The sequence below is a fragment of the Corylus avellana genome, chromosome ca2 (assembly GCF_901000735.1).
Source record: "Corylus avellana chromosome ca2, CavTom2PMs-1.0".
Lineage (NCBI taxonomy): Eukaryota > Viridiplantae > Streptophyta > Magnoliopsida > Fagales > Betulaceae > Corylus > Corylus avellana.
Genome location: NC_081542.1, coordinates 43441486 through 43465422, shown reverse-complemented (window position 1 = coordinate 43465422; position 23937 = coordinate 43441486). Strand labels below are relative to the sequence as shown.

General features: G+C 39.4%; 2 protein-coding genes across 5 annotated transcripts; both read left to right on the top strand.

Moving 5' to 3' along the window:
• Positions 1-1174: 1174 nt before the first annotated feature.
• Positions 1175-2620, top strand: LOC132169876 (uncharacterized). The gene has a single exon (XM_059580826.1). The coding sequence runs from the start codon at positions 1175-1177 to the stop codon at positions 2618-2620; it is 1446 nt and encodes a 481-aa protein (XP_059436809.1).
• Positions 2621-7516: 4896 nt separating this feature from the next.
• On the top strand, positions 7517-23033 carry LOC132168650 (mediator of RNA polymerase II transcription subunit 16). 4 transcript variants are annotated; one of them, XR_009438904.1, is made up of 17 exons: positions 7517-8326; positions 10193-10261; positions 11229-11317; positions 12408-12520; positions 12694-12795; positions 13952-14042; positions 15546-16139; positions 16588-17206; positions 17355-17434; positions 17619-17701; positions 18334-18567; positions 19094-19265; positions 19569-20086; positions 20268-20444; positions 20878-21252; positions 21928-22504; positions 22644-23033. XR_009438904.1 is itself a non-coding variant. In XM_059579654.1 (16 exons), exons 1-16 carry the CDS (start codon positions 8073-8075, stop codon positions 22072-22074), a joined length of 3720 nt encoding a protein of 1239 aa, XP_059435637.1. In that variant the 5' UTR covers positions 7518-8072; the 3' UTR covers positions 22075-22635. The 4 variants fall into 4 exon arrangements, 1 of the variants encoding a protein (XP_059435637.1); XR_009438903.1 differs by having other exon boundaries at positions 7518-8326; positions 19566-20086; XM_059579654.1 differs by lacking the exon at positions 22644-23033 and having other exon boundaries at positions 7518-8326; positions 19566-20086; positions 21928-22635.
• The last annotated feature ends 904 nt before the right edge of the window (positions 23034-23937 follow it).

Sequence of the window (23937 nt, the reverse complement as noted above, 5' to 3'; positions counted from 1 at the left end):
TTTTTTAAATGGTTAAATTTCTTTTTCTAAAAAATGTTCAAAAAATACATTAATACTTCAATTGTAATTATAAGTGACACATTGTTGAATCTAATGTCAATTACTTAATTTGATATTATATAATCATATAGTCTCATTAAATTATATGATATGATTCATATGATTAATTATTTAAATTCTTATCATATTTACTTATAATCTTTTTTCTTTGAATTGAACTTAATCTCTAATGGTAAATGGTAATGTTCAAACTCCTAAATCCTAAATTCCTAAAGTATCTAATAATGCTTTAATTAAATTGTATATTTGTAGTTATAAGTAATATATTGTTTAATTTAATTGAATCAATTGTGATTATCATTGTACATGAATCATATGATTAACTTGTAGACTTATGACTTATGAGTTATGTCATATTATATATGTATTATTTATTGTTATATAATAACTAAAATTATAATGATAATCCATTAATACTTTTTTTTTTTTGACATGTCCGCACAAGAGGGGGAAAGGAGATTCGAACTAGTGACCTCCACTTCATTAAGTGTGGTCCCAGCTGATTGAGCTACCTCTTGGGGACGATAATATATTAATACTTAAATTGTGTTTATAAGTAACACATTGGTCATTGTTTAATCCAATGTCAATTACTTAATTTGATATTATACGAATCATATTATCATTGTACATTAATAATATGATTCACTTGAAGTCCTGAATAAAATATTTGAATTTTCATTGAATCATATGATTAAGTATTGATATTATACATTTATATTATTCATATGCATATATAGACTTATAACATATATAGACTTATAAGTTTATAACATACATTGAAAATAAGTCTCTAGATATTTAATTGTTGTATTAGTATGAATTGGTATACTTATGAGTTATGTCATATTATATATGTATAATTTATTATTATATAATCAAATGATTTAATGATCAATTGATCATTTGATATAATCATATAAATTATAGTGATAATATATTAATACTCAAATTGTGATTTAATTATTTTTTTAAAAAAAATTGTGATTTAATGATCAAGTGATTATATGATATAGTCCTCGCTAGGGTTCCTCTCTAGAGAAACTGCTAGAGCCGAGGGTTTAGTCTCCTGTCGTTGTACGGCGTAGGAGGTTTCGGTGTGGAGATTGGGGGCATGGCAGATGAATTGGAAGATCTGTGTGGAAGGATTTCTCTTACTGATGGAGAGAAAATTGGAATACAGGTGGAGGAGGGAGAGATAGCAGCGGAAAGGGAAGCGGGAGGTAAATGCCTGATTGGTAAGGTGTGGACAGAAAAGAGTATTAATAAGGAGGCATTCCGATCAGTACTCTCAACCGTTTGGCGTACTGCAGGAGGTGTAAAGTTCAAAGAATTGCGAGAGACTATATGGTTGTTCGAGTTCACGGATGAAGGTGATAAACGGAGGGTGTTGGAAGGACGGCCATGGTCGTTTGACGGGCAGATTTTAGTTTTGAATGAGTTTGATGGCAGCACTCCACCATCTCAATTGGAGTTCAACCAATCTCCATTTTGGATTCAAGTACATGATATGCCTCTTCTCTGTATGAACAAGAGTATAGGCACTAAGATAGGGAGTTCTCTGGGAAAACTTGAGGATGTTGATGTAGCAGGTGATGGAATGGGGTGGGGAAGCTGTTTGAGATTACGGGTAACCATTGACATTACAAAGCCCCTTGATCGTGGTAGAGCTCTCAGGCTGAATGGGAAATCAAACTGGGTAGAATTCAAATATGAGAAACTGCCCATGTTTTGTCTCCGGTGTGGGCGGATAGTTCATGGCCCGAGAGGATGCCCAGTCCCTCCTCCGGCCAATCGTAGTGCGGCAAAGGAGTCCAACAAATGGGGGGTAGGACTTAGAGCCGTGGACCAGCGTAGACGAGGATCAAGAGGAAGATACCCGTTCAGGGAGAAGCCGGACAGAAACCCTCCATCGGAGTCTGACGAAACGGATGGCGGCAGAAACCCAGGGGAGCGCTATCCTAATATGGAAACTTCTGGATTTTCCGGAAACCTTACTAAGGGTATTAATTCAAAGGAGCCAGCTGGGAGCGGAGATGACGGGATATGCAACACAGGAAAGGAAGGCGGCAACGATATAAGGAAAGACTCGATGGCCTCTGAATTGCATGGAATATCTGCAATAAATACTCTAGAAAACCAAGCGGCTAGTGGGACACTGGAAACTTCTGGACCGGGTTCAAGTCTGGGCCTAGGGGGCCAGGGACAGATGGGCCCAAACAATGCATTAGTGGGTGGAGACACGGAAGGTCAGGAAGTCACCAGCATGGAGATTCTACTGTCAGGGACTGCTGAATATAGAGGGGCAGAAGGGAAAAACGAGCCCACTGTTTTCAGGCCTGCACTGAAGACTTGGAAACGGATGGCCAGAAGTATAGCTAATAACCCGGCAACAGTTCAGGTCACCAGTAAGACAAAAAGGGATAGGAGTAATTCCATGGATGTGCTAAATTCAGATTCAAGGAGAATGGAGAAACGAAGCAAGAAAGTAAATGTGCCCCAGAGCACGAGCATGGTTTCATTGGCGGAGGCTGTTCCACAGCCCCGCCAGGAGCCATGATACTCCTCAGCTGGAACTGCCAGGGGCTTGGGAACCCCTGGACAGTTCAAGACCTTCGCCTTATGGTGAAGGAGAAGAAGCCCAACATTTTGTTTTTAATGGAAACAAAATGCAGGAAGGGAAAGATGGAAGGAATTAGAGTGAAGCTTGGTTATCAGCACATGTTTGTGGTGGAACCAGTCGGGTTGAGTGGAGGTTTGGCCCTATTTTGGCAAGATGAATACGTTCTGGAAGTCCAAAATTACACCCGTAGACACATTCATGCAACAGTGGTAGATAGTGGCCAGGAAAGGGGCTGGAAACTCACTTGCTTCTACGGGCACCCCGTTGCATCCAAACGGCATGAGTCATGGGAGCTGCTTGAGCATTTGCTGCATTATCAACCTCAACCTTGGATGTGCGTTGGTGACTTTAACGAAATCCTTACACAAGAAGAGAAGACAGGAGCAGCACTAAGGAGGGAGAGTCAAATGGTCCGGTTTCGGAATGCACTAGATAGCTGCAGCCTCAAGGATTTGGGCTTTATAGGAGCTCGGTATACATGGACAAATGGACGGCATGATGAGGGGTTTGTCAAGGAGCGACTTGATCGTGCAGTGGCCAATTCGGATTGGTGTGCAGCTTATAATGAAGTTGCTGTCCAGGTGTTGGCTGCAAGGACATCGGACCATAAGCCTTTACTCATGTCATTCAGCCATGATAAGTCAAGATATGTGGGGCGCCTCACAGAAGCTTCAAATTTGAAGCTAAGTGGCAGCTTGATGAGGAGTATGGTGGAGTCGTGGAGGAGGCGTGGCATGAGGAGCACACAGTAAGCCCAGCTATACAAACGGTGCAAAGTAAATTGGCCAAGTGTCAGAATGCTCTTAAGAGCTGGAGTGGGGTGAAATTTGGTAATGCGGCCAAAATACTAAAGTCGAAAACAAAGGAGCTAGAGAAGCTACAAAGGCATGAGGAACCGGAACACTGGGCAGAAATTTCAAGGCTCAAATCTGATATTGAATTCATTATGGAGCAAGAAGACATACGGTGGAAGCAGCGAGCGAAACAAAATTGGTACACATTTGGTGACCGGAATACACCATTTTTTCATGCATGGGCTGATCACCGTAGACGAATAAACCATATACGCAGCATTAGAGACGAGGAGGGACGGGAATGGAAAAAGAAGGAGGAAATACCGGATGTGTTTGAGAGATTCTACCAAAAGTTGTTCACGTCTGAAGGCACCTACGGAGCAGAGGAGTGTCTGGCGTCATTGGAACCTCGGGTTTCTCCAGAAATGAATGCAGCCCTACTAGCAGTGTTCACAATGGAGGAAATCGACATTGCACTCTCTCAAATGCACCCCCTCAAGTCACCCGGTCCGGACGGCTTTTCGGCTTGTTTTTATCAACGTTCCTGGGATACAGTGCGGATGGAGGTAGGTAATGCGGTTCTTGATTTCTTAAATAAAGGCATATTTGACCCGAACATTAATAATACATATATTGCTCTCATTCCTAAGAGCAAAACTCCATCTCGGGTCACTGATTACCGGCCCATCAGTTTGTGCAATGTTTTCTACAAACTTATTGCGAAAGTGCTTGCAAATAGAATGAAGAAAATGTTGAATTTTATTATATCACCACAACAAAGTGCATTCCTACCGGGGCGGTTAATCACAGATAATGTCATAGTGGCCTTTGAGGCTCTCCATACTATGAACACTCGGTTTAAAGGTAGAAAAGGGTACATGGCATTAAAACTCGACATGAGTAAAGCATATGACCGAGTGGAATGGGATTTTTTGGAGCTATTGATGAGGAGGATTGGGTTTGATGAACGATGGGTAGACCGTATTATGATGTGTGTTCGGACTGTCTCATACTCAATACTTATTAACGGGGTGCCCTATGGAAATATCAGACCCTCCCGGGGTATCCGACAAGGGGACCCGTTATCCCCATATTTGTTCATCTTATGTGCGGAGGGTCTTAGCACACTCTTACATAAGGCCGACAGGGAGGGCAAAATAACAGGCTTACCTATCGCCAAAGGAGGCACCAAAATTAGCCACTTATTTTTTGCGGATGACAGTTTGCTTTTTTGCAGGGCAAACTTTATCGAATGGTGCAATGTGCAGGAAATCCTTGCCCAATATGAGAGAGCTTCGGGGCAAAAGCTCAACCGAGAGAAGACATCCATGTTTTTTAGCAAAAATACTCCAGCGGCAGTGAAGCAATTTATTACTTCGACGGCAGGAGTGAGGGCTACTACGAGTCTTGAGAAGTATCTTGGCTTGCCGGCGATTATAGGTCCTTCCCGTTCTCGGGCCTTTGCGAGCATTAAAGGGAGGATCTGGGAGCGGATGCAAGGATGGAAGGAGAATTTCTTATCACAAGCCGGTAAGGAGGTACTCCTTAAGGCCGTGGTTCAGGCCATACCCACATACACCATGAGTGTATTTCAATTGCCGAAGACTCTATGTAAGGAAATCAATTCTATGATGGCTAAATTTTGGTGGGGTCATAAGCACGATGAAAGTCGCATTACTTGGATGAGCTGGCAAAAACTTGGGCGGGCTAAGGTGAAAGGCGGTCTAGGCTTCCGAGATTTGGAGTGGTTTAATATGGCGCTTCTCGCAAAACAAGGGTGGAGACTCCTTCAAAATCCAGATGGTCTAGCATCAAAAATCCTCAAAGAAAAATATTTTCCACATGGCAATTTTCTGAATGCCCCATTGGGAAGTCAACCATCTTATGTATGGCGGAGCTGTTGGAATGCTAGGAAATTACTAGTGGAGGGGCTAGCTTGGAGGGTGGGCGATGGCAGCAACATCAGCATATGGTTAGATAAGTGGGTTCCCACTTCAACAGGTGGGTTTCTTCAGTCTCCACCCCGTATTCTAGACAGGGAGGCAAAGGTGAGTGAGCTGATGGATAGGGAGGCCAACTGGTGGGACCTGAGCTTAATCAAAGAAATTTTTTCAGAAGAGGAAGCTAACCTCATCAGTAGTCTGGCTGTGTGTCCTCGGAGAGGGGGTGATAGAAGGGTCTGGAAATATACAAGGAATGGTGAGTATTCGGTTCGAAGCGCTTATCATCTGGCACAGGAAAAATTTGAAGTGGACAAAGGGGGATGTTCCAATGGAGACAGATCAAAACTGTTGTGGAAGGCCATATGGAAACTTGAAGTCCCACGAGCTGTACACATGTTTCTTTGGAAGGCAGGCAATAACATCCTGCCTACTAAGGAAAATTTATTTAAGAAGCATATTACCCCTGACCCACTCTGCCCCATATGCAACCTCGAGGTGGAAACGATTGGGCATATACTCTGGAGCTGCCCCTCAGCCAGGGACGTGTGGGCCGATTGCTCCATGAGAATTCAAAAAAGTTCCAGTTCTGAACTAGGCTTTCTGGATATCATGGAGTATTTGTTGGTAAGGAGCGATGTTGAGGAGGTTCAGCTGATTGCAATTGTAGCAAGGCAAATCTGGTTCCGGAGGAATTCAGTGGTCTTTGAGGGTAAATTCAAGAGCCCACAATCCATTCTACGTGCAGCAAAGGACCAGCTGGATGCTCACCTTACAGCGGCTAAGCATGTTGCTAAGCAACGGCCTACTCCAAGCAGGGCAGTTAACGTCCAGTGGCAGAAACCTCCCTTGGGAACTATCAAAGTCAACTGGGATGCCGCTGTCGATAAGAAAGGACGAAAGATAGGAATTGGGGTTATTGTGAGAGACCATGATGGAGAAGTACTAGCCATGCTCTGCGACACAATGGCTTCCATCAACGATCCAACTACGGCTGAGGGGCTGGCAGCAAGACGAGGCATTGAACTTAGCCTGCAGCTGGACATACGCAAGATTGTATTGGAAGGCGATGCGCAACAGGTTGTTCAAGCTCTGCAGTCAGACGGGGGAGGTTGGCGACCGTACGGAGCAATTATTGATGACATGCAGCTTTTGTTACGAGGCTTCCTAGAATACAAGGTGACTTACATCCCGCGGGAGGCCAATGGAGAAGCTCATAAACTAGCCAAATTAGCTTTGACTCTTGGAGTGGACAAACTCTGGAGAGAAGACTTTCCCCTTTAACGTATCTAGCTGTGTAATTGTGATTGACTTTCAACTTATTAATGAAGATCTGAATACCCATTCAAAAAAAAAAAAAAAAAGTGATTATATGATATAATCATATAAATTATAGTGATAATATATTAATACTCAAATTGTAATTTAATTATTTTTTAAAAAAATTGTGATTTAATGATCAAGTGATTATGTTATATGTATAAATATTTTTATAATTAGAATTATAAAAATATATTATATAAAAAGGCGGTTAGCAGTTACGGTTAGTAAACCCAATAACCGCTAACCGCTAGGCGGTTAGGCGGTTAGCAGTTAATGCGGTTAAGCGGTTAGCGGTTATAACGGTTAGCGGTTAGCGGGTCGGTTTTAACCGCCCGCCTTTGCACCCCTTGGGCGAAGGGCCATGTAGCCACCCCAGACAGGCGGTCTGGAGTGGCCGAACCCAACCCAGCCCCAATTGGGGTGGTTCGGCCACCCTCAATGGGGTGGCTAGTCACCCCTTAATTTTTTATAATTTTGTTTTACAATATTTTAAAATATATATATAATATATTTTTATTTTTTTTATATTAATAGGACAAATATCTTATTTATAGCCTCAAAATTTATTTACTGAGATCCTGGCCATTAACCGGAATGAATCCTATTCGATTGAGAGACAAGATAGAGAAGCCTCAAAGAGTGCAGCGGGAGTGGAAGCCATTGCATTAAAATCGCATTCAATGTGTGTTGTTAAGAGCTAATGAGACAGGAAATAAAAGAGCATTTCGAGGCTTAGGGAGCCCAAGTAGGTAAGCCTCGGGCCCAAGAATCGTCTCTCAAAGCAAAGAACCAACGCAAGAGAGCGCTGAATACTGTAGTGTTGAGACAGGCGCATCAATGGTAGCAGCAGAGCTACCCCTTCCAATCACGGAAAGCCAGAGAGAAAGATAAGAAAGAGATATAATATTCTCTTCATCCGACGAACTCTCCTCGTTTCGCCCAAACCCAAAAGCGCGAGCTGCCAAACACACACCCTCCCCCTCCCTACTCAGCCGGTCCTACCCCAGACCCAAAAAAGAGAAAAGAAAAGGACGTTGCCGGCATTTTTGTAAAGCATCCCACACCACCTGGAACCACTTGCTTCGTGCCCTAACCCCAATTTGCAAACCAAAAGTCACACACACGCACTCGGAGACACAGAATTTTTTTAAAAAAAAAACACACGACGAAAGCCAAACCAATCAGAACTCCCAATCAGTCGCCTCGCTCGCCCACACTTACCCCCCACTAATCTCTACAGTGATATCTGTCGCCCTCAATTGCGACTTTCCCACCACTCACATTTCTCTCTCTTACTCTTTCTCTTTCTTATATAAATTAGGGTTTTCGGCTATGAATCAAGTCGTTGCGGGCGCTAAAGACGTGGAGGACGAGCCTGCGCCAGCTCTGTCCGCTGAGGTTTCCAAGGGCGCGGAGTCGACCGAGCCGGCCGGTGTCGCCGAAGAAGAGGCCGTGGAGAAGCCCGACGATCCCATGGAGGAGGACTCGCCGTTGAGTCCCGCCACCGTGTTCTGCATACGGCTCAAGCAGGCCCGCTCCAATTTGCTTCACAAAATGAGCGTTCCCGAGCTTTGTCGCAATTTTAGGTAATTTCCACTGAGAATCGAGCTCTAATCAGCGAATTACGAATTTTTTTTTTCGTTAATTGGATTCTATCTGTGCTTGAATTCGTCACTGTGCTTTTGTATTGGTTAGTGTTTTTGATTATTATTTTCTTAACTTCGCTTCGAAACGTATATTACTTCCGAAGGTCAGAAATGGTTAACTAACTTGGGAATTCTAAGCGATTTGAGACGATTGAAAATGGAGAAGAAAGTGAATTGATATCCTGAAGAGACAGTTAGAATTGGTTTATGCTGACAGTGGAGAAGTCTGTGAATGTGTGTTATTCGTGGATTTCTATGGAACTGTTAAAATTTATTTAGGTTCTTTTCGTCTTGGTGCTACTTATGATATGTTCTAAGTCGCGGATTCTAATTGATAAAGTAATGAACTATATCGTGTCTTCTCTCTGAGGTCTATAATGCATGGCTTTGAATTCTTTCATCTATGCGTTACTAATAAGTTGAGAGAAGAAAGTATCAGTTAAATTTTGTGGAAATTGAACAAATTCCATGGGCAATTGTGTACTCTATTGTCATACAACTAAACTCAACTCAACTAATCTTTAATCCCAACTGAATTTGGTCAGTTCCTTGGATCCTCGTCAACTAATCAGGGTTGGCCACATTTATTCTTTTTCGTCATTTTATCCTATCCAAAATCATATTCTTGGTTGCCTCCCTATTTGACATACTCATGGGCAAGTTGTCCTCTATTGTCGTGACACCATCAAATTGTTTCTCTTAGGGGATGATAGTTATCGAGAAATTTCCCCTTTTTACATTTGTTATGTCATCTTAATCGGTGACTATCTTCTCTTATTTGGTTCGAATTTCTAATCTGTTAATGATACTATTAACAACTTTCATTACAGATTAAACACTAATTCTCTACTCTCTAGTCGTGAAGATTTATTGTCATTCTTACTACAGAGGATTGAAGCAAAGGTTTATTGCTTAATCTTTGCCTTTTGGGGCATGTCCTCCCATAATTATAACTTGCTTTGATCTAGAGTTTAGAGCTCAAAGGTTTGTGTTATTCCCAAAATTATTAAAAGTTGCATATAAACTAGTTAAATGGTATTAGGGGGAGAAATGACAGATGAAGTAAATAATTGACTTCCTAACTAATTATTTATATCATCTTGTGCCACAGGTACAGCCAGTGGTCATTCTTACATAATAATATGTAGATAATTTCATAAGAATGTGTACTATTTCTATTTGTTCCAGATACCATGTGATATTATAGTTTGACAAGTAGTGAGATATGGCATTTGATTCTCATCTTATTTGGAGTCTCGTGGGTCATGCCTAGCAATATTGTTGAGCTACTTCAATGTTGGAAGACGCAAGGGTGGAGATAATCCAAAGAGTCCCTATGGAAAGTCATCACTACTTTACTAATGTGGAGCATTCAGAGAGAAAGAAATCGACATCTTTTTGACGACCGCGAATCTAATATGCTTCAACTAAAACCATCCTTCTTGTGTGCCCTCTTAGATTGGGCTGTAACTTTTGTTCCTAATATCTCTTCCTCTAATCTTGTAGATCTTGTTGACTTTCTAGATTTTCCACCCCAATAGGGTGGTTGCATCTCTTGTATACTTTTCGTGTACGTGAGCTCTTCTTTCTAATTACTTATTATTTATAAAAAAATATTATAGTTTGACACAATGATTTTCTTGGTCTGAAATTCAAGAATTCTCTGTTTTGTCAGTTGACATGCTTGTCTTAAATAGAATAATTTAGTTTATTCATTTTATTGTGTGCATCTCACTATTTGTACCTTTTTAATTGTCAAGTGAAGTTTTTCTTTCATTTCAATAGTACTTCTGTTTGTTTTTCCAGTGGTGTAGCTTGGTGTGGGAAACTGAATGCTATAGCATGTGCATCAGAGACTTGTGCAAGAATTCCAAGGTTTGCATACTTTTTTCATTTTCTCGTGCTCTTTTAGGCTATTATTAAGAGAGAATGTGCTGGGATTCTTATGAAAATTTGAGTCTCCTATGGTATGATAAAATGGTTGAGAATCTGCACCAAATTTCCTTTTATGCTCAGGATAGATTTTGGAATTTCTAAGAAAAAGGGATTAGGAAAGAGCAAGTAAGCATGTTTTAAAAATTTTCTAGCATTTTCATTTACTCTTTCTTCCTTGTCTATTCTGAGATGCAAATGAAGCATTGAGGGGAAATCTGTTATGAGAGTTAACTCCTTGCCTACCCCGTTTATTTATGTGTGACAAGAAGACTTGTGTGAAAATTGGACTCCCAATAGAAATACAATGCAGTGTTGCTGCCCATATCAGACTTCTTCTAAGTAGCCCTATTCCCTTGATAACATAATTGGTATCTGCTCATTGCTGCAAAGTTATACAAGTTGAGAGCTTGAGATGCAGTGCCTCAGGAAATCACAACTGCTCAATTTCCTAGAGCAACAGAACTTGAATTTGTAGCTCTATAGCTAGTCATTGCATGTAAATATGCATTTGTCCTGAAGTGTTGATTTGTTGCTGACTAGCTATTCTTTCTTATATTGAAGTTTTGGGACCCATGGAAAATCCCATTGAAGGAGAGCATTTTATTTTGTTGATCACTTGCCAGCTACTAACCATGTTTATAGCTTTCACCATTCTAGTTTCTGAAATTGCATACAACCATTTTCAGAAGAGGTGATGGGAGTTCTTTATTTTGGCATTAGTTCTCTCTCTCTCTCTCAAAAAAAAAAAAAAAAAAATCTCTCTCAAAAAAAAAAAAAAATCTAAATGTAGTTCTATCTCTGAAATGAATGCAGCCCTCGTTTTTCTTATTTTTTATTCCTGATACTGCTTGTGAAAGTTGACTACTATATGATTTGAATTTTCCCGGTTTATATTTTGTTTTTGCAGTTCCAATGCAAACCCACCATTTTGGATTCCCATACATATTGTGATCCCAGAGCGACCAACTGAATGTGCAACATTCAATGTCACAGCTGGTATTTTGATGCAAATTACCACTTTTATTGTCTCAGTGCATTGTGACATTTTAGATTAGTTGATGTTGTTTTGATGTACAAACAATATCAGTCAGTTGTTTTTAGTGTTTTGCCTTTGAGGTAGGGAAACTACTTGCTAATATTGTTCCTTATAATTGTGCCGTGTCAAGTGGTTTTAGGCTTCATTTGTATCGGCGTAAAATAATTTTTGGAAAATATTTTTCATATTTTCCGGTGTTTGGTGTGACGGAAAATAATAGTTAACGACAAATATCTTCGGTTTGACCAAAAAAGCTTCTTTAAAAACTGTAAACCATTTTCCGAATTTAAACTTTTCAATCCCAAATCGCCAAACGACCGCCAGAACACTGTTGGACTTTGCCGGATCCCCACTAGGCCTCTGCCGGAACCTAGTTGGGCCAGTGCAGTGACCCCATCGTGCCTCCACTAGGACTCTAGCGGGACCCCCCGGCCCTCATCGGGACACCACCCAGACCTCGTCGGGACACTGCACCTTGTTGTAACATTGCCGAAAATTTGCCAGGACTTGTTAGGACCCTGTTGTGACTGCCAGAACCCCACTGTGACACCGCTAGGCCCCCACAGTGCGGAAAACATTTTCTTGAAAAATGATTTTTCTGAAGACATTTTCCGACAAAAAACATTTTATGTCGAAGCAAACGGAGCCTTCATTTGACCTCTATTTTCTTATGAATCCTAAAATTGAGGAGAGTTAATGCTCTTAGATCACCAGTGAAAGGTCTCTGTTGAAGAAGGGAGGGGGGCATTTGAAGGCAAGAGTTGTTGCAAATGCTTCCACGAAAGCCGTATGAATAGAAGAAGAAAAAGTTGGAAATGTTAAGACTTAAAAATTGAATTGCAAATAAACACCTTTTAATTATGTATTTGCCCTGGTGCAATTAATCTGAGTAAAGTTCTCCTACGTTATCAAAAAAAAAAAATTATGTATTTGCCCTGGATTTTGTTTAGTATAGTTTTTTTAACTATGTAGGATAATGAATAAAAACAAAGAAAGATTTTTGTATTGGTCTGATTTTGTCATTTATGATACATTGAATACCTTTTGCAGATTCTCCTCGTGATTCTGTTCAGTTTATTGAATGGTCTCCCACTTCCTGCCCACGTGCCTTACTAATAGCTAATTTTCATGGGAGGACAACTATTAGGATTCAGCCTTCTCAAGTAAGCTAGACGACCGTATTACTTTCTCCAAATACTTTAGTAGATGCCTTTTTCTCCTGCCAATTAGTTTAATACCTTTTGTTTAGCTTCTTTTCCCTGCCTCTGTGTAGCTAGTAGCCTTTTGTTTATATAATGTTGCAGATTCTCATTCTTATATATGGTCTATTCATCAGGGGTCAGTTAATCTGGTTCGTGATGCTAGCTGTTGGCAGCTTGAGCATGAATGGCGACAGGATATTGCAGTTGTTACAAAGTGGCTATCAGGGGTGTCTCAGGTATGCACGGAATTGCTGTCTTCTGCTTATCTGATAAATTATTTGTGTATCTATTTATTACATATATCATGATTTGGTTTGGTGCTTTAATTGTAATGTTTTAGCTGTCCTGAGTCCTATTAGTTGCCATCAAGCTTTCAGCACATGGACAGAAATAATATCCGACAAATTTAATTGTTTCCATATAGAGTTGAGATATCTTAATTTTGTTTGATTAAATTTCGAAATAATTTATGACAAGGCATGAATTATTCTAAGCTATGATTTGTAGACATTTACACCAGTGTTGAGTGTTAGAATGGACATAGTGTCTGACCAGGGAATTCTGTAAAATTAAGATGTGAGGGGTGCAGTCAGACACATAAGAAGGTCTTTTACTATTATGAACTAGGAATTTCCTTGTAAATGTCTAGCAATGTAAATAAACAAAATGATAGTATTATTAGCCTATTCTCCTCTGTCCTAAAATGTTACATCCACAATCTGAAAAGTCTAGGGTTTGATAGAATAGAGTCAAATGCATCTGCAACAATAGCAGCCAAACCAGAGGGAAGAATGGCAGTGGAGAAGAAGAAACAGCAGCAGTCTTAGTAACAGAGGAGAAGAACAAGAAGAAGCCAGCATCTATGATGGCAGAAAACAGTTTCTTCGTCAGTACTGTCTGTTTCCCCTGCTGATCTACTTCTTATTCTTAGAACTGATTTCAGTTCTTTTTCATTTTAATAATCAGGAAGTCTTTGGAAATAATGACCATTTCGACCCTTTCTAAATGTTGAGCCTTTCACTTTTGAGTATATTGCTATCCCTCCAAAATTTTTCTTTTCAAGAGCTTTCATCTGTTTCTTCATGACTTATTGTACTGCTTCAATCAAAAAGATATTTTGTAGACATTTTGATGGGCGTGTTCCCCTGTCTTCTACTGCATAGGGTGAAATCCTTTTTTCTAATGTGTAACCATATCATAACTTTTTGGCTTATGAGTAGGTTTGGGTAAGCTTTTCACATCACTGATAGATATTGTCTCGGATCCTAGTTCTTCTGTGTTCTAGCTTTTCCTTTATTGCTTGATTCTTGTACCTTAAGTACGTTTATTTATTTATTTTTATTTATTTTTTATTTATTTATTTTTTATTGTTTTACTTGTGCAAAAAATCAGTACAGGTGGCTTTCCTCCAAAAGCAGTACGCCTACAACCTCAAAGTCGACTTTTGAGGAAAAGTTCCTTTCACAGCAGTCTCAAACTTCAGGTTTGTTTTTCTTTGCAATTTCTCTTTACAATGTGTTTATGACCCTGCCCAGTACAGCAGGAATTTTAATGTCTGATGAGCAATATTTCTAGGCGTGGGAAAGGCAAGGCCCACACATGTTGGCGTTTGAGGGTTTTGGGCTTTGATGTCTTGTGGGTGTTGGGTTTGCGGGTGTTTTGGGTTGGTTGGGTGGTGGGTATTCTTGCTGGTTTTTGGGTTTTGGGCTTGTGGGAGCCCATGTGTATACCGCCTATGTACTTAAAGGCACCTTACACTTCTTCAATAAAGTTATCCATTACTTATTTTTTTTAAAAAAGATTCATATGTAAATTGTAGGTGTTGGTTGTTTACCATATTTGGTAGCAAGCTTAAACTAGGTGATTGAGATCTTGGAAATCAAATAAACCAGATGATTACTGGATTAACTTTGTTCTTCAATAAACTAGAGTGCCTTTTTTGGCCGTTTTGGGTTATCTTGGGTGATGCCTGGTCGGGTTTTTGAGTTGCTAGCCTGTTGGTGGTCTGCAGGAAGAGGGGGGAGTGCTGCAGTTTGGAAGATGGTGCCTATTTGCTTTTTTTGGTGTCTTTGGAGAGAGAAATAATAGGTGCTTTGAGGATGTGAAGAGGTCTTTCGAGGACTTTTTATCCTATTGTTTCCATACTCTGTATCTTTGGACTGTAGCGTTTGTTTTCCCGATTTCGGTTAGCTATGATGATTTCCTTGTACGTTTTTCCCTTTCTAGTTAGGTGTTCCTCCTTGTATATTTCCAGTGTACTTAGGGGCGCCTTGCGCTTTTAATAAAACCAGCTACTTATCAAAAAAAAACTTTGTTCTTCAATAGTAACTTATCAAAAATGAAAAAAAGAACTTTGTTCTTCAATAGTCCTGTGGATATAGTTTCTTAATGTTGAACTCAATTACATTAACTAGTGATGCATGAGATTTAATCCTAGATTGTTGAGAAGGATAAGTGCCCTTATCGTTGTTTTCCTGTTTTTCTGGTGGCAGTTTTTCATGTTTTCGTTATTTATTAATTTACTTATCAAAAAAAGTTTTTCATGCACAAACATAAAATATTATCTTTTGAAAGTTATATGTTGTAAGACTGTGATATAAAAGAAAATGAGTAAATTTAATGTTGCTTATAGAAGAAGTGAGAAATTTATTCCCGTGTATATAGGTTGCGCCCCTCTGCGTTCTTGTTATATAATACTTTTACTTATCAAAAAAAAAGAAGTGAGAAATTTATGTATCCATCCTTTTTCTTTATTACCACTATAATCTGATTCTTTAAAATTAATTGGTTGTCAAAATTATTGATATAATATAATATACAATCTTATATAGATACTACTGCCACTAGTACTATTTACTATGATAATGATGAATAATAATGTATTCCCAAACTTATTTGTTGTCTGCTTTTGTAAACAAATTCAGGTTATAAATCCAAACACCATCAAGAATGTTGTATCTGATGCAATCTTTGGTTTTTGTTTCAGCTCGGTGGCCCAACTTTCTTTGCGTCTGTTCTGTTTTCTCATCTGGTTCTGTTCAACTTCATTGGTCCCAGTGGCCTCCTAGTCAGAATGGTGCAGCGTCAAAGTGGTTTTGCACAAGCAAAGGACTTTTGGGTGCTGGACCTAGTGGGATCATGGCTGCTGATGCTATCATAACAGATAGTGGTGCCATGCATGTGGCAGGTGTTCCTATTGTGAACCCTTCCACTGTTGTTGTTTGGGAGGTCACTCCTGGACCTGGAAATGCATTTCAAGCAACTCCAAAGACAAGTTTGAGCAATGGGTTGCCGCCTTCACTTAATCCTCCCAGTTGGGCAGGTTTTGCCCCTTTGGCTGCATATTTATTTAGTTGGCAAGAATATTTAATATCTGAAGCAGCGCAAGGAAAAAGGACAGATCAAGATCTCAGCGACATTGTACCACTTCATTGCTCGCCAGTTTCAAACTTTTCTGCTTATGTGAGTCCTGAGGCTGCAGCTCAATCTGCAGCAACCACTACATGGGGTTCTGGGGTTACTGCAGTTGCCTTTGATCCAACCCGTGGTGGTTCTGTGATAGCTATTGTGATAGTTGAGGGTACTTTTATTATCCCGACTTGAAATTATTTATTTTCTAAATTCAATTTCATGCTGCTGCTGAAGTGGAGCAATTAGTTTGTTGATGATATTCAGTTTTAGTAATTTAAGCAATTGATGATGCAAACAGAGTTCGCTCTCTCTCTCTCTCTGTTGGCTCTTTTTTTTCCCCTTGGTAACTGTTGCCTGTAATTTACTCAGACATAATCTTGATCCATGCAAAGTATCACTGTTTTTTTCTTTCTTTTTCTCCCTCATTCCTGTAAAATGCACTAGTAAGTTTTGCATATGCATAAGGAAAGTTTTTCATGTGCAACGATACACATCTGGCTTTCTGTCCATGTCTAGACTTCAGACATTGCTGAGCCTGATGCCTTATGTTCTCACTTTTCAGTTAACGGATTTAGTGGGTTTAAGAAATTGATCAATAACTAGTTTTGCATGTGCAGGACAGTACATGTCTCCTTATGATCCAGATGAGGGTCCTTCAATTACAGGATGGAGAGTGCAGCGCTGGGAATCATCTCTTAAGCCTGTTGTCCTCCATCAAATATTTGGAAATCCCACTTCTAGTTATGGTGGGCTGGCACCCATGCAAACAGTTTGGGTGTCCAAAGTGGATACAAGCATTCCACCAACAGATGATTTTAAATCTCACCAAGCAGCTCCAACAGGACCAGCTTCTGATGTAAGAAAGATATGTGATTTAGGTGTGGACAAGGGGAAAAAAGTCATTTTTGATCCATTTGATCTCCCAAGTGATGTTAGGACTCTTGCTCGAATTGTCTATTCTGCTCATGGTGGTGAGATTGCTATTGCTTTTCTGCGGGGTGGGGTCCATATATTTTCTGGTCCAAACTTTGCACCTGTTGATAAATACCAGATTAACGTTGGATCTGCAATTGCTGCTCCCGCTTTCTCTTCAACAAGCTGCTGTTCAGCTTCTGTTTGGCATGACACTAGCAAGGATCGTACTATGTTGAAGATAATTCGTGTTCTTCCTCCCGCTGTTCCAAGTAGTCAAGTGAAGGCCAACTCAGCAACCTGGGAGCGTGCAATTGCTGAGAGGTAATTTATGAAAGTACTTAGCGATATATTATCTGCAGGGAGTAACTTTGATAGTCCACATATCAGTGCTGATGGATATTTCCATGTCAATTGTCAGAGTTATTTCAATATTTTGTATTCTGATGCTAATTTCTGTTTGTCAGGGCAGATTTTGGTGGAGCCTTTTGGTTGGAGTTGATTGGTGGGATGCTGTTGGCTGTACACAGAGTGCTGCTGAGGATGGCATTGGTAAGAATATTTAAATTTTCTGCAGTATTATTGTGTGACTGATAAGAGCATAGTGCAAGAGAAATTAAAAAACAAATGCAATGTCATTATATGATACCTTCGTTTATGCATTTTCCGAGAGAATATCCATGTGTAATGATGTCAGCACCTCTTTTTGATGACACTGATTCTTGCTTTCTTTCAGTTTCTCTGAACAGTGTCATTGCAGTCTTGGATGCGGATTTTCATTCTCTTCCTTCTACACAGCACAGACAACAGTACGGTCCTGTACGTTTCTCTTGACTATTGCAATCTTAAAATCTATTTATTTTGTTTTTAGATATCATTAACACTTTTTTGTATGTGCTGACTTGATACTTACAATTATGAACATAGGAGTTGCTTGCTATTGTAGGTTCCTCTTACCTTTTTCCTATTCCAAAAATATAATTTTTCTGGATAGTTATGTGCCATCTCAGGGATTGTGGGTAATTAGAAACTTTGTATCTCATTTTGTGGTTCTTTCTTATCTTGTAATTGTGCTGTTCATTACTTCTCCAAATAGTGCTACCACAAAATAAAATAAAGGTACGAATAGTGTATAAATTATAGAAATTTGACAAGAAAATTATTTAATATGATCTAACATGATATGCTCCTCTAATTGCTATGCTACTTATGATGCATTGAGAGGTTATGATAAAGTCACAACAAAGTTTCTGCTGCAGCCGAATGATGTTCCAGTTCTCCAAATTGTATCTATTTGAGGAAGTCTCATAATGCATTGAAATGACTTTTGATTTAAGTTCTGATAAAGTAACTTGCTTTAAAATTTATATAAAGAGTCCACATAGATGGCCTCCGTTTTTTCATCTTTGTAGCTGACATCCACCTGCCTAACTTGGTTTGGGATGATGCAGAGTCTAGACAGGATAAAATGCAGGTTGCTGGAAGGTACAAATGCTCAAGAAGTTAGGGCAATGGTTCTTGATATGCAAGCAAGGTTGTTGCTAGATATGCTAGGGAAAGGAATTGAATCAGCTTTGATAAATCCTTCGGCTCTAGTACCTGAGCCATGGCTTCAAACTGGTGCATTATCTGGCATTGATCCTGAAGCAATGGCTGTTGAACCAGCACTAGTTTTGAGCATTCAGGTTTCCTTTGGCTCTATTTTGACTTTTCATTTTCATGTGATGTCTTCAATCCTTTTTTTTTTTTTTTCTTTTTTTATCCTTTCTGTTTTTTATTTTCTTTTGGCTGTCAATCCTGTCAAAATTTTAAATGCTAAGATCAGCTGATGCCACTGATGGGTTCTTAGTTGTCCCATACATCCAGTAGCTGTAATGTAATGTGGTTATTTCTGTGCGGCATACAACGTATTTTCCTTTTTTTTATTCCTTAGTTGCTAAAGTGAATATATTTCAATAAATACTGCAGAATGTAGTATAATAGATTTGGGCTATGTCTAGGCTATCATAGCTGGAAAGTGAAACTTGAACAAACCAATTAATGTTAGCCAATTTTGGGCTTATAATTTAGCCTTAGCCTAAGAACTGTTATTGAGCTGGCCAGAGGTGTCCCTTTCCTCTGTCAGCTCTTATGTTTCTTGATATGGTAGTTTTATTTTGTGCACTTTTCCTTTATTTTTGAGCTTTTTTTAATTGCTAGAATATAATGCAGGCTTACGTTGACGCCGTTCTTGATCTAGCTTCACATTTCATTACACGCTTAAGGCGCTATGCAAGTTTCTGTCGCACATTAGCCAGTCATGCTGTTACAGCTGGCACTGGAAGCAATCGCAATATGGTCACTAGTCCAACCCAAAGTTCTGCTACTCCTGCAACAAGTCAAGGTGAGTATGTGCTGATCTTCCCAAAATTTTGTATGTTGATTTAATCAGAGATGTCAAATTCTATAATGCCTACGCAATAAAAATTGAGCACATGCTGATCAGTCACATCATTTTTGACCTACTTAAGAGGCAAGCAAGGTGTAGCTGCTGTAATATTTTTCTTTTTCACATGGTGATCATTGACATGCGTTTTGTGTTTAAGTCACCAGAAACAAGCAGCTCCTATGAATATAATTTTGTACCTCTTTCTCATTGATGTCAATGCTACATTTCTCTTAACACTAATGCCATATTGTCCAGAAGGTCAGACTGGTACTGCAAGCTCCACAGGAAGCACCCAAATGCAAGCTTGGGTACAAGGCGCTATAGCTAAGATCAGTAGCACAAACGATGGAGTGTCCAATTCCACTCCTAACCCTATAAGTGGTCCATCATCTTTCATGCCGATAAGCATTAACACAGGAACTTTTCCAGGAACCCCTGCGGTTAGGCTCATTGGGGATTGTCATTTCCTTCATCGATTATGCCAACTTTTGCTTTTCTGTTTTTTCTTTCGGCGAACACAACTTCCCCGCTTTCTCGGGGCTGCACAGAGAAATGCCGATACCAATATGCAAAAACCTCAGCCAGGTGCTCCTGGCAAGTTGGAGGAGATCAATTCTGTGTCTACGAAACCAACTTCAGCTGTGGCCAGGTCAGATGATGGTCAGGTAGCTCGAGCTAATCAACTCATAGCTGGGGCAAAAGGAATTGAAGACGGAACTGCTGGCCGGTCAAGACTAGGTTCTGGCAATGCTGGTCAAGGATACACTTTTGAAGAGGTGAAAGATGATTCTCTCCTATTACTTCAAACTCCACATAAAATGAAGCACCAAATAAATATTTTTCCCATATGGCAAAACTATTTTTTTTATTCATGAACTAAGAAAATTGTTTGGTTTCATGTTCAATAAGAGCATAAAAAATTTGACATGAAGAACTCTATTTATTGGTGTCACGCAGGTGAGGGTCCTTTTCCTTATACTTATGGATCTCTGTCGGCGAACAGCAAACCTGCCACATCCCTTGCCAGTTTCTCAGGTGGGGAGCAGCAACATCCAGGTGCGGCTCCATTACATTGATGGGAATTATACAGTACTTCCCGAGGTTGTAGAAGCGTCCCTTGGCCCACATATGCAGGTATCTACGTTTATGCTTTAATCTTCTAAAAGACGTACCGATTATAAAGGGAGCTAAATGAGATTCTCTATCACTAGTTATGAATGATCCTGCCAAAGATTAAACTGAATCCTCTATTGCTTTGAAAGCCTGCAATATAGTAAAGTAATAGTGACCCGTAAATAAAATAAACTGTTGTCTTCTCGCTATATGTGTTAGCCAGTGTCGCAAACTATTATACTGATGTAGCATGGTAGAGTTTGCTTTCTGGTAGAGTTGGAAGGGCTTTTGCTGAAGGTCTAATAAAATTACTTGTTTGGGCACTATGGGTTTTGACCTTACCTTTGTTCTGTCTCCGGTTCCTTTGAATTTTTTGAAATCCTAGAGTCATGCCTTCTGTTAACATTTGTTATTTCTACTCCTGAACTTTTGCCTCCTTTAATGGGCCACGTAGAATATGCCCCGGCCTAGAGGTGCAGATGCTGCTGGTCTCTTACTCCGTGAGCTAGAACTCCACCCTCCTGCTGAAGAGTGGCACAGGCGGAATATGTACGGTGGGCCTTGGTCTGATCTAGATGATATGGGTCCTGTGGATGACTCTGCCAAGCTAAGTTCTGGAGACCCACTTGATTTCAACTCATTGGAAAATTGTGATGTTTATTGTGGTGCCCATAGCCTGTGGCCGAGGAAGCGCAGGATGTCTGAAAGAGATGCAGCTTTTGGCTTGAACACTTCTGTCGGCCTGGGAGGATATCTTGGTATAATGGGTTCTCGCAGAGATGTTGTTACTGCCGTGTGGAAGACTGGCCTTGAAGGTGTTTGGTTCAAGGTTTGATAATCGTCTTATTCAAATATTTGTTGGGTCTTAAAAAATTCAAATATTTCTTATTTGGGTAGTTAGTGTCATTTGCCTTAGGGTGGCTAGTTGATAAAAATCTGCAGACATTTTATATTATTTCGTAGCGTCATTTGGCTTAAGTTACTTGATAAAGATCTGCAGTCATTTGCCTTAAGTTACTTGATCTGCAGACATTTCATATATGTCGTACTGTATATGGATATCGACAGTACTATGGGTTCCATCTAGAAATTCCCTGCGTTAAAAATCTATTTGGTACCTTTTTTTCTTTGTCTAACTTATGGATTTCTTTAATTACCTTGACTGGACAGATCCTGTGGTGATCAGAAAAAAATGTTTATTTCAAGCGATGTTTTCACTTTTCATCTATTTCTCTTCTGTAACACTTTGTTTGAAGTACCTGACACCTTGAGAAAATACTGAATGCCATTGGTTTTTTTTTTTTTTTTTTCCTTCTGTCGGCTATGACTAGTGATAATTTACAGAGTTACTTAAGGATTTCTTGCTGTGAGTCTTATCATCTTTTCGTGTGTTTTGTTCCCCCTTGGGCCCCACACCCCTTTTCTACTCTCCTCCCTGTCAGTGAGTTTGCACATGCTTTTCCTTTTTAATCTAACTTTGTAATCTTGACTTCTTGGGATGCAGTGCATAAGATGCTTGCGGCAGACTTCAGCTTTTGCGTCACCAGGTACTTCCATTCCACCTAATCAACATGACCGGGAAACTTGGTGGATCAGCCGCTGGGCTTATGGCTGTCCAATGTGTGGTGGAACATGGGTTCGTGTTGTATAGATATGATTGCATCGACTGTTTTGTTCATAGGCGTGCTTATGCCCTCCCTGTTCATACGGGAACAAGCTCCATGGTGATAGATATGCATATATAGTAGTTGATAATTGGGAGTATACCAAATATGATGCTGACTGGACACTTAGAGAAGAGGTGTTGGTTAGGTGGATGGACTCATTCGAGAATATTTTCTTTCTCAGTAATCAACTTCACTTGGATCTCATGATAGTAGCCATCCTATTTCTCAGTTCGCTGAATTCTATTCATGCCAAAGCAATCTTCTGTAAGATATGCAATTTGGGTTTCAAGGTCAATTGTACCCCCACTATGCTTGTCTTCTCCCCTATTTTATGCAGCTATCCTGCTGCAGAGATTCTAGGACGGATCCCCCTCCTTGTTTGCCCAGTGACAGTACATATTGGCCCATCCCAAGGTGACTCTTCCACCCCTTAAAACATCAGAAAAATTTTTACATATTGCAATCTTAAGGACTTGATTTTGCAATTTTTTTGTGGTAAATTTTATTTAAATGCTTAGGCTTTTGCCAATTCTCTTCTCTTTCCACTTGGCAGATTGTAAATCTTCTTGCCTCAACCTCGACGCATCTATTCTGTGTACGAAAACTATTTCTAGATGGAAAAAACATATTTTATTGTTGTCACTGCTGCTGGCAAACTATTGACAATTTCTTGCGGGGGCAAAAAACTTTGCTCTTGATTGCTGTGAAAGAACGATCGGTTGCTTGAATCATACCAGCGTGCTTCTCTGCATCAGTTGGCAGATGCCTGATAGGTTTATTGTTTATCTTGTGTATTACGTTGACGAAGAGATTACGCAAAAGCTAGCAATTGTACTTTCTGTTACCGAAAAAACAATTACACCCTCGTAGATGATGACGTAATGTAAATCTTTTGAACTACAGAAATGTCAATTAGATAGAATCAGATGGCAATTTTAAGGTTTGTTTGGTTTAACGGTTTCAAAACATTCTAATTGAAAAAATAGCAATTTTGAAATGCGGTTAATGAATAAGTGATTTTTTTCTGAAGTAGTTAACGTTGGGTAGGATTGTGGTTTGTTCTTTAAAATTATGCGTTTTTTACTTTTTGTGATTTTGTTTAAATGGGTTAAAGACGTGTGAAATCGTAGGGCTAAACGGGCTCTTGGTGGTTTTTCATATCCCCTCCTGATATGCAGACAAATATGTGCAACGTCTGCGAAGCATGTAGGCAAAAGAACCAAAAAACAAGCTGGCGGTAAGTAAGCTTTGTTGAGGTATTGTTGGAAGAGATTATGAACCGCAAAGCTCGTGGTACCTTTTTGTTTGAGTATTAGAGATGGTAGACTGGGACGAGCCATGTTTTTGTGGAGCTGCTGATTTTAGAACCCTATAAATTTGCTATTAAAAAAAACAGAGTAATTTTATTTGCCTTCTATTCTCTTCCATTTTTTAAAGCCATATGTAGCGTAGTCTTTCAACTAAAAAATTAATCTTTATACACAAAATGCTATAAAAATCACGATAAATAAACTCAACTCCAGAAGGATAAGAGGACGATAAGATTTATGAGAGGTGATCTATAGTGGTACTCATAGTTATATTAACAAAAGAACATAATGTGTTTGTCAAATCTTTTTTCCTTAAACACCATAGTTGATGTGGATTGATGTAAAAAAAATAAAAATGTTTAGTATAAAAAAATAAAAAAATATTGTTTTGTAATAATTTTTTATTTAAATAATAGTAAAAAAAAAAAAAAAAAGTGATATGATATAAAAAGTAAAAGAAGAAATATAAAAAGTGAAAAAAAAAAAATTTGAATATTTTGATGTGGGTTTTATTGGAAAAAAAAAAAGAAAAGAAAG